This window comes from Poecile atricapillus, chromosome 9 (genome assembly GCF_030490865.1).
Source record: "Poecile atricapillus isolate bPoeAtr1 chromosome 9, bPoeAtr1.hap1, whole genome shotgun sequence".
NCBI lineage: Eukaryota > Metazoa > Chordata > Aves > Passeriformes > Paridae > Poecile > Poecile atricapillus.
Window position 1 is genome coordinate 1,205,910 of NC_081257.1, and position 10,144 is coordinate 1,216,053.

General features: G+C 44.3%; 1 protein-coding gene across 1 annotated transcript; it reads right to left on the reverse strand.

The window, feature by feature from the left end:
- Window positions 1-530: 530 nt before the first annotated feature.
- On the reverse strand, window positions 531-1,214 carry LOC131582214 (histone H1-like). The gene is given in 4 exon segments (XM_058845166.1): window positions 531-778; window positions 781-985; window positions 988-1,109; window positions 1,112-1,214. Coding segments are annotated over 4 exon segments (678 nt in total).
- Between the last annotated feature and the right edge of the window lie 8,930 nt (window positions 1,215-10,144).

Consider the following 10,144-nt stretch of genomic DNA (forward strand, 5'->3'; position numbering starts at 1 on the left):
GATGGCTCAGCTCATTGGGAGAGCCCGAGCCCGGCTTCGGGAGATGTCTGGGTGTGACTTTGCATGCGTTCGAGTACCAGTCAGCTTGTCTCTGGACAAAGCGTCTCCAGATAAGCTGACAAAAGAAATGTTTGATCAGCTGTCCATGCCCCTGCCCACAAATTCTTCAATTCCAAATTTGAACCAATTCCAAAAGAAATGCGGAGCAGAAAGCCCCTCAAAGCACTGACTGTGTTCACAGACGCATCCGGGGCATCTCACAAGTCTGTAGTGACTTGGCGAGATCCCGAAACTCAGCAGTGGGAAGCAGACATTGAATATGTGGAGGGATCTCCACAGGTTGCTGAGCTGGATGCAGTCGTCAGGGCCTTTGAGAGATTTTCTGAACCTTTCAATTTGGTCACTGATTCGGCTTACGTTGCAGGAGTAGTTGCCAGAGCAGAACATGCTGCTCTGAAGGAGGTCTCAAACCCGAAGTTGTTCGAGTTGCTTTCTAAACTAATATATGCTGTTTCCCACAGAGTAGACTCTCAGTTTCTCTCAGTCATCTTCTTTTTTGGCACTGCCTTCTTTGCATTGGCTGCTTTGGGTTTGGCTGCCTTAGGCTTGGCTACTTTGGGCTTCACCGTTTTCACCTTGGCCATGCTCGTCCCTGCCTTCTTGGGGTGGCCTGCCTTTGCGGCTTTCTTGGGACTCTTGGCCACTTTCTTGTCTGCTGGGACCACCAGCTTCTTCACCTTCTTGGGGCTCTTCTTCAACACCACCTTTTTCTTTGGCTCTTGGCAGCACTGACGGGTTTCTTGGCCACCAGCTTCCTGGGCTTGGCAGCCAGCTTTTTCTTTGCTGCCTTTTCTTTTGTCTTACCTGGCTTCTTGTTCAGCTTGAAAGAGTCAGAGGCACCGGTGCCCTTGGTCTGCACCAGGGTGCCACTGCTGACGAGCCTCTTGAGCCCCAGCTTGATGTGGCTGTTGTTCTTCTTCACATCTTCTTCACATCATAGCTGCCAGCAGCCCTCTTGATCGTGCCAAGGGAGAGCCCCTTGCACTCCTTGGAGGCAGACGCGGCCTTGGTGGTCAGCTTGGTGACGCTGGGCCCCAGGGGCTTGCGGGTTTGGAGCCATTTGCTGCCTTCTTCGCCTTCTTTGGCTTCTTGGCAGCGGCCTCGGCGCTGGGAGCAGGGATAGCGGGAGCAGCAACAGGCCCAGTCTGCGACATTGTGCCGGTCCTCATCCATGAACCAGGGAAACTGCTGTAGCTGCCTGCGTGTGTTCTCCTCAGGGACTGGCTCTCTATAGCCAAACCCCTCCTCCTTTAATGTCACATACAGGCCAGCTCTATGCTGTCGTAGCTGGCCAAAAGGCCTCCCAAGTCGTCCCTCCTGCCCACAGCAAAATCATGGTGGGACTTCCCCTGGGAGTGCTGTTTTGGCTTTGGTCCTCCCTGGGGCTGCTCTGTCCAAAGGCAGTGGGATGGGCACCTCCTTGGGAAAGGAGCAAGGTTCTTTTCACAAATTCCATGTTCTCTAGGGATGTGGTATGACTGGGAAATTAGCTAAACTCTACCTTTCTTTCCTCTCAAAAATAAGGAATATGCCACCCCTTATCCACACTGCACGAAGACAAAAGCCTGATTTTTTTTTTTGTACAGTTCTAATAAAAATAAATGCTATCTAAGCATCTACAATATGACTTTAGGGTATTTCCTGTTTGCTTTAGTTTTTTCTTATTTCTTTTTAGAAAGAACTCAAACTAATTTTGCTACACCCACCAAACTCTTTTTTTCTTAACTCTTCTAAGTAAAAAAAAATTCTTAAAGATTATACACTAATTTTACTGTACACATATTGCACTGAAACAACTGGTAACTTTTTCTTGTGCCTACTGAGAGTGCTGGCTCTTATAAATAGTATTTCACATGGCAGACATGTAATACCCATGCTCTGTGGTCTCTGCCAACAGTTTTAGGTATGGAAATGAGGTTAATATCCATCTAACAGACATATTTTATTTGGAAACCCTTCTCTGCCTTTTCCCACATTGCTGTGGGAGGGGTGGGAAGCAGAGATGGACAGCAACTTTGTCCCTGGGAACAGATGGAAGTTGCAAAGCAGACATCTTCAAGAGGAGCTGACATTTTAAGCACTATCAAGTCTGCAGGGAGAGATAATATCATTCCTGAGACATAATGATATACTTGGAAGAGCAGACAAGCTTTACAGCATGCAAGCTGAAAAAGCATTTTGAGCCTAAATGCTTATTTCTTTTTATCATTCTATCCCGATGTGCAATAAAGATTTTATCTCCTCCCTCAAACCTTGTCTTGCTGGTATCCCAAGACCATCATGTCCAAACTTATACCAGATTTCACTTCCCAACTTGCTTTCCCATCCTTGATATTGATATGTGCATCTTCCCACCTTTAAGGCAATGCTGCATGTCCTGGCCATGTGACACAGGATAAAGAGAGCAAGAGTTTATTTTTTATTTGCTGTCCTCATTACTTTTACTGATGAATGTTTATTTATCCATCAAGTCAGAATAAGCAGTCATTTGCACTGGATCCTAATTTCAATTATGGATAGCCTAAGTATTTGAGTAATAATGTCATTGTTTGTTATTAGGCTTTAAGTAACAGACATGAGTAAATAATAAGACAATATAAATATAAATCTACTTAAATTATTCAAGCCTTAAATGCCAGGCAATAATGCCTAATCTAAAAAAAGAAACCCATGTGAATTACTAACATCAGAGACTTCAGAAAGGAAGAAAGAATCTGTCTCTTATTAAATTTAAGTGGGTCAAATCCTGCAGCTCCTCAGTGCAGGGGACAGGTTTGCTCAAGGATTTTAATGGACTACACCATGATAAATGATGACAGAGGGGGTGATAAATACAATGTGCTGCTCATTAGGACAGGCAGAGATGGGCTGGTAAATGATGGGTACAAATCTAATTATTTATTTGCAGAAGTATCGAGAAATATTCAAGCCCTAACTTAACATAAGCTGTACATTGGGATGATACTAAGTAAGTTTGTACAAAACTTGAGTCTCAGGGAGTTGAATCTTACATTATTTGTCTTCTATATAAGCAGAAGTAATAGTAATAAGGAATAAAGATGTACATCCAAGCATATTGCTTGAAATTACAACCTTAGGGATTTTCTTCACCAAAGCTGGCAGGAAGAATTTAGTGCTGGCTGGTTGTTTTTTATTAATTTCTGAGGGTTCATCTTTGGGTAAAGCATTAACAGGGAGTAAAGTGGAAAACTGGCAAAAGCCTTCTGTCTTTCCTGGGTTTCAGCACTTTGAGTTGATGCTGCAGCACCTCTGGGCCCAGCCCATTGTGCTGTGCAGCTCAGATGAGCTTCCCTGCATCACCAGAACCCCAGGGCACCATCACTGCTCCAGAGTTTCCTCCCTCCCTGTTTGAAATGGGAGGAAAAACAACCCATTAAAACATTGCCTGTACTTCTGCAGCAGCACAGGGAAAGAGGAGCCAACTTGGGAGCAACCACTTTTTTTGCTTTGTGTGAGCACTTGGAGGGGTGATGGTGCAGCAGTGTGTTCCCATTCTTTTCCAGGGCAAAACTGGATTTCATAACTGGGAAGAAACAAACAGCAGCCATGGCTGGGAGGGAGACAGGGCAGGAGGACTGGGAAGGAAGGAGCAGGGAAGGGACCAACTTGCCCATGGGAAGGAGCCACAAGGGAAAAGATGACTTTGCCGTGATAGCCAAGGTCAAGCTGTCAGACAACCACAACCTGTTATATAAAACCGATGCAGCTGTTCTAAGGCTTTGAGCATGCCGGTGCTCCTCAATTTATTTTCATTTCCCAGGGGCAGTGATACGTGTGCTCTCTACCCCTCAGATGTGTGAAGGGAAGTGAATTTCTGCACCCTGCAGTGGGAATCTGGAGGGCCCTGACCGAGGCAGAGGAGGGGAATGGATCTCAGGACAGTTTTAGAGATAAGTTTGCTGTAAGGACAGGGGTGGGAGTTCTGCTGCATGGGCTGAATGGGGGTCCCACCACATATGGCTGGGAGGGAGCTGGTTTGCAGTTCTCTCACTCCCTTGCTAAGATTCACATCTTAGGAGTCTCTCAGGAGGCGACTGCAAACCTCAGAGCGGTGTTGAAGCTGCAGTTTTGCTGTTTCAATCTGCATGAGTTTCAGAAGCAGCCTTCTACCTAAGCAAGTATTTTGGTACTGAATTAATTAGCAGTTCTCTTACCACAGCACTTTCACAGGAACTGCATCCCACACCTGCACCCCTTCACCTTTTCAGCCTGCAGCCCCAGCCAGTTTCTCAGCCAGGCTTGGAGGGTGCCAGCACCACTTGCCCTGAGCCCAAGTCCTGCCTGCTGTGATCTGTCTTTGCAGAGTTATCCCCACAATGACCTTGCTGAATGATCTCACTGCAGAACCTGGTGCTCAGTCAGCCTCTGCAAAGCTGCTGGGCTGCTCTGGCCCTGGGGACAGGCTGGGTTTGCAGTGGGCAGCTGGGGGTGCTTACAGGGTGCTCATGTGCTGTGCAGTGGCGCAAGAAGGACATGACAGCACCCATTCCCTGCTTGGTTCTACTGTTCCCTCTGGCTGTGCAAGCATTTTGAGTTTTACAAACCAAAATAGAAGAGAGGCTGATGGCCACTGCCTTCAGGTATGAATTAATGTAACTGATACAGCCTGGCTGCAAAAGAAGGTGTGAGGACTGCTGAGGTGAGCACCGTGCTGCAAGGGGTGTGCTGAGCCTGTGCTGTTTTGTGAAACAAGCAGACAAAAATTGCAGGATGCACAAGGGGGATCAAACACCTTTCAAACACACTGGGCAGTGCAGGTCACCAGTTTTCCTTTGAGCCACCAGGTTGAGCCCCTCTGCTCTGAACCCAGGCTGGGAGAGCTGGGGGTGTTCTGCCTGGGGAAGAAAAGGCTTCAGGGAATGCTCAGAGCCACTTCCTGGGCCTAAAGGGGCTCCAGGAGAGCTGGAGAGGGACTGGGGACAAGGGAAGGAGGGACAGGGCAAGGTGGAATGGCCTATGGCTGAAGGAGAGTAGATTTAGACTAGGTTTTAGGAAGAAACTTTTCCCTGTGGGAAGAACCTCCCTGAGGGTGGGGAGGCTCTGGCACAGGGTGCCCAGAGAAGCTGTGGCTGCCCCTGGATTCCTTGGAAGTGTCCAAGGCCAGGCTGGACATCTGGGGCTTGGGACAGTGAAAGATGTCCTTGCCCATGGGGATGAGACTGGATGGGCTGTAAGGTACTTCCAAGTAGACAATTCCAGGATTCTGTGATTTATTTAACTTTTAATTACTGGTAGCCTCTCATTTCCGTATGTTCTCTTCATTCCTACAGTTCTGCCCTCTGGATTTTTGTCCCTTCCCTGTGCCCATGCCACAGCTAAGAGGTAGGAGCAAGCAGGGAGCAGAGGGGCTGTGAGGCTCAGCCTGCAGCCAAACCATCCTGCTCTTCTCAGATAACACTGTTCTGAGGGGAAACAACATCTAAGGGTTATAGATAGGCCAGAATGGCAACAGCATCCTTAAAGCCTTTAGCATATTCATGATGAATCCTTGAAAGAAGTGTTTCTCAGCTTCAGAAGATAAAGGATTCTTTTAAAGAGGAGCATCAGCTGATCTAAACCCAGATAAAATTCACAGCACTACACTGCATTCATCAGCACAAAGAGTCACAACGATGCTGGGTACCACCATCTCACACAGGAAAAGAAGTTCAGCCAGCATCAGACCTCACAGCTTCAGGGTTTCTTTTGGAGCTAAGCAATTTTCCAGCCAGGGATTCATGTCTGTTGTGATCTTGCTTTCCAGACACAACACAGCTGCTCCTGGGGCTGTCAGACTGGGGCTGAGCCATGCACCCCTTTGGGAGCAGCAGGGTTACAGGGTGGTCTCTCCTGTGTAAGACTCGTGTCCCCTAGAGAAGTGTGATCCAAACAAAAAACCAACTTGCTGGAAGTCTTCCATCCAAACAGGTGTTCTAAAGCTCATTTATTTGTGTGAGTCATCTAATGGCAGTCAAACGAAATTCAGAATAAGATTTCTTCCACCAGAGGGGATTTTTTGGCGTCTATGAGAACTGTGCAGTACGACAAGAGGTAGGAGAGAAGGGGAACATGCTGGACTGAGTAATGGCAATTGTGATGAACGTATTTCAGCTTCTATAAATATACAACTTACTGTAAAAGGAATAAACAACCAATCTGAGGAATTATTATTTTTTTAACATCCTCCAGAGTGGTTATTTGTGAAAGATGTGGTTGTTGTGTTCCACTTCCATAAAAAATGTATGTAGGCAGGTTTCTGAGCACCACGTCCCTCACAGGAGTTTGTGCTGAGGGGGTGTTTTTTGGTTTGGGAAGGGAGAAATAGGGTGTGAGTTATATTTGGGGATTTTATTCATTTTTTCTGAATAGGGAAATAGAAATGGAATTTTCTTCAATTAAAAAAAATGGAATTGAATGCAGGAGTACACCCTTTCCCTTCCACAGCAGCAGAGAAGCCAGCAGACCCCCTATCATCCCAATACACTTACTCAGAGCACTAAGAGTTGTGTAAACTCTTTACATGGATGTGCTTCTCAGAATTTCTTCATGGGGAACATGGCCAAGCATGGGAACAGGCTGCCAGGGCAGTGGGGGAGTCCCCACCCCTGGAAATGCCCCAAAACCTGTGGATGTGTGGATGTGACACATGGGGACATGGTTCAGTGGTGAGCAGGGTAGTGGTGCTGGGCTGATGGTTGGATTTAATGGTCCTAAAAGTCCTTTCTGACCATGACAATTCTGTGATTCTGTGTTTGGCTGGAAGATAATACAGACAGGCTGTCCTATAAAATTATTAGGTACAAGTAGAAAGAGACTTTTACTCCTCTGTCTCTATTAATTTACACAGCCAGTTTGAATTCTTTTCTCTCTCTAATATTTTCCTCTGATTGCTTTCATATTCAAATTTAAATTAAAGCCAAAGATAACTGGCCAGAAGTTCTCACCTTTGGCCTATAGATGCTTTTGCTATCAGCTCTGGTGTGTCATACAGCAGCAGTGCTGCTGCCATGAAGGACCTGCTGGTGGAAAGGTTGAATGGAGCTTTGGTGATACACAGCTCATAAATCTGAGGAAGTCAGAGTTCTGATTTACACTTTAATTAAAGTATGTATCATACATATATTAAAATTCAAATGCTTAACTAATATAAAGGTCAATGGAATGCAGAAGCTGCTTTCTCCCTTCATTTTTCATTTCCACATTTTGGTTCACTCAGTCAAATGTGCACACAGAGCGATTGGGAAACTTAATCCAACAGTTTATAAGGAAAGATACAGTGATGTGTCTTAATATAAATTCAAATTACTATCTTCTGGGGAAAAAAATCATAGCTGTCAAAACTAATGCTGTACTAACTGTAAGTTTATCACTTTTGTTACATAATCTCTGGGGAAATTAGATTATAAAACCTGTTTCTGATTCTTAAGGCTTATACACCAAACAATAAAAATTAGCCTTGATTCATAACCTGTTAGACTTCATTAAAAAAATATGGAGCCTAGAGATTTATTAATAGCAGTGACATTGACATAACTTCATTTGCAAAGAAATTACATCCATAGCTCTGCATTAATCTGTAAATGCTTATGAATGAGAATTTATTTATAATTGTTGGGAAAAATATTTGTAGGATTTACAAGAGAGATATGATTTATCTTGGGGAATTTATCATTTCAATTATATACAATTAATACCAGTCATAATTTAAGACTTCTGGTTGATGAAAGGCTGTGCATATTGACTAATTATCTTACTTTACTGTTAGACATAAAGAATGTTGTGCTTTTTAAGCTGTTGTGCAGTTTAAGGACTGCAGATTTTCATCATGTAATAGCAAGCAATGGTACAGATCTGTTTTATAGGATACAGATAATTCTTGTCACCTAATTAACTAAGCACAGAATTCAGCACTTGCAAAGGCAGAATGTCAACGTAACGACTAAAAACTTTTGTAGTGCATGTGAAAATACAGTTTTATGGTTGTAGGTATTTATATCTACCTGGTCTCTCCTTCCTAGTCTGGAGTAACACCAGTTTGCAGCTTTATCCTGGGGTACCTGCGTGGTCCTTTTCACTGCTGAAGGGCCCGTGGCACACAGAAGTTGTGCTCAGCAGGGATGGTGACACCATCCACCCACACCTTCCTGTGTTTCACATCTCAGGCAGTTTCTTGCCCAAATTAAATAAAGTTGGAAGTTATGGCACCAAAGGAAGAGATTTTCTATGCAAACCCCTTTAATCATGAAATCTTACATTCCTGGGGCTGTAAGTGCCAGAAGGATGCAGCTGCTGTCCTGGCTCTGTATTCCCTGGGAAACTAGGTTATATTTGTAAATAAATTTGCTTCTATTTGTATTTTGTATCTACCAAAGTACCAGTCTCAGGGAAGACTCCTTAACATCCCTTCCAAATCCCTGACCTTGTATCTACTTAAATCCTGAGTCTGAAACAGGAGGAGGGATGTCCACACAGGAATATTTTAGCAGCTGCTGGGAAGACTGGACAACAATATGAGAGTACAGGAATTTTTTTAAATGCATGGTGTAGAAATGGAATAATTATAGCGTTTGTGAATGTTTCCAGGCTGTTCTCTGGGCCCAGAAAGTCCTCAGCACAAGAATTACCAGTCCAAGTTTTTGCAGCAGGACGATGTCCCTCAGTTCTCTCAATGTCAAACCATTCAGTTCGTGGCTAAAAATATTTTCCTTGTGCACAAAGGCAGCCTACATGAAAGGCTGGCGTGCTTTGAAGAGGAAAGCGTCAGAGCTGCCTGCGCTGATTGACTACTCCAGAAAAGCTTTCTGCAGAGAGCTGTGCAACTTTCTGAATGGATTAGCTGTGGTTAGGGTCACACCCCTTTGTGTTTCCCTCCTGTGTGAACAGACAGGCATTGCAGGTTTACTGCACTCTCTGCAAGCTCATTTTAACTTGGAAGTGTGGACACAGCAAATGGTGGTTTTAAATTTTGCTTTTGTAGTCTGTTTTGATCAAGAACATAAAAAAGTTATGTTTATCTTTGAAAACTAGAGCCACGTGTGTGTCTAGCGAATAATCAAGGCTGCTGGCACCTGTCTGCATGGGTCATAAGTACAAAAAAACCTGGCAAATAAATTAATTGTTCAAATACTGCTAGTCAGTGTTTTGTACATTTGTACAGTATTTGATCTGAGGCTAACAAAGGTCTGAATGAAGCAATGGTTGACTTTGGGGAGCTTCCATTTCCCCTTGCAGAGAAGATCCTGTGCTCTCTGGTGCAGTCATGGCATTTTAGAGCACCGTGCGCAGGGGTTGATGTGCAGTGATGTGACACAGGCTGAACACTAGGGACAGAGCTGAAGCACACCTTAGGAGAGGGGACAGGAAGTGGAGGGGGCAGAGTGAAAGCAGAGCTGAGGAGAATGATGTGGGGAACCAAGCAAGCGACGTTGAAGGTGATTGTAGTCTTAACTAGCTTTTTTTTCCTATAGCCATCATCTTAACGGGATGCTGTGGCAGCATTCTGAGGAGACTGGTGGAGTTTGGAAGTATCCAGGACGGATGAGATCCTCCTGAAATTTGTTTTGAAGATTTTGCTGTTTCTGGAAAGGCAAATAAGCTTCTCCAAATGGCAAAAGTTTGAATAAGCCTTAACTTGAATTTGACCATAATGTAAATTATTTGAAGGTAGGCCAAATTTGGGATTGAGCAAGAGAGATCAAAGTAAACTGGAGCCAAATGTGGCTGAGAGAAACGTGAAACTAATTTACAAAACCCCAAATCGCTTTATGATCTGAACAAGAAAGATCAGTGCTGGAAACTGTAACACGGTTCCTACATGGCAAAGCCAAGAGCACCAAGAAAAATGGTTCAGCAAATCACTTGCATATGAGACAGTCCAGGCAGTAAATTGTTCATCTGATAATTTGCTGCTTTGAATGTGGAGTTGAGTTGATCTTTGTGCTTTCATACTTGCTGTCTCTATTTAGTGACACTTTCAAACTGCAGTTTGAAATGACTTTGTAATACTGTCTTCCTAAGGACAATTACCTCTTCAGAGATTTGTGGTCTTGTCATTATTCCTAAAGATAATCCTTATTTTCTAGCA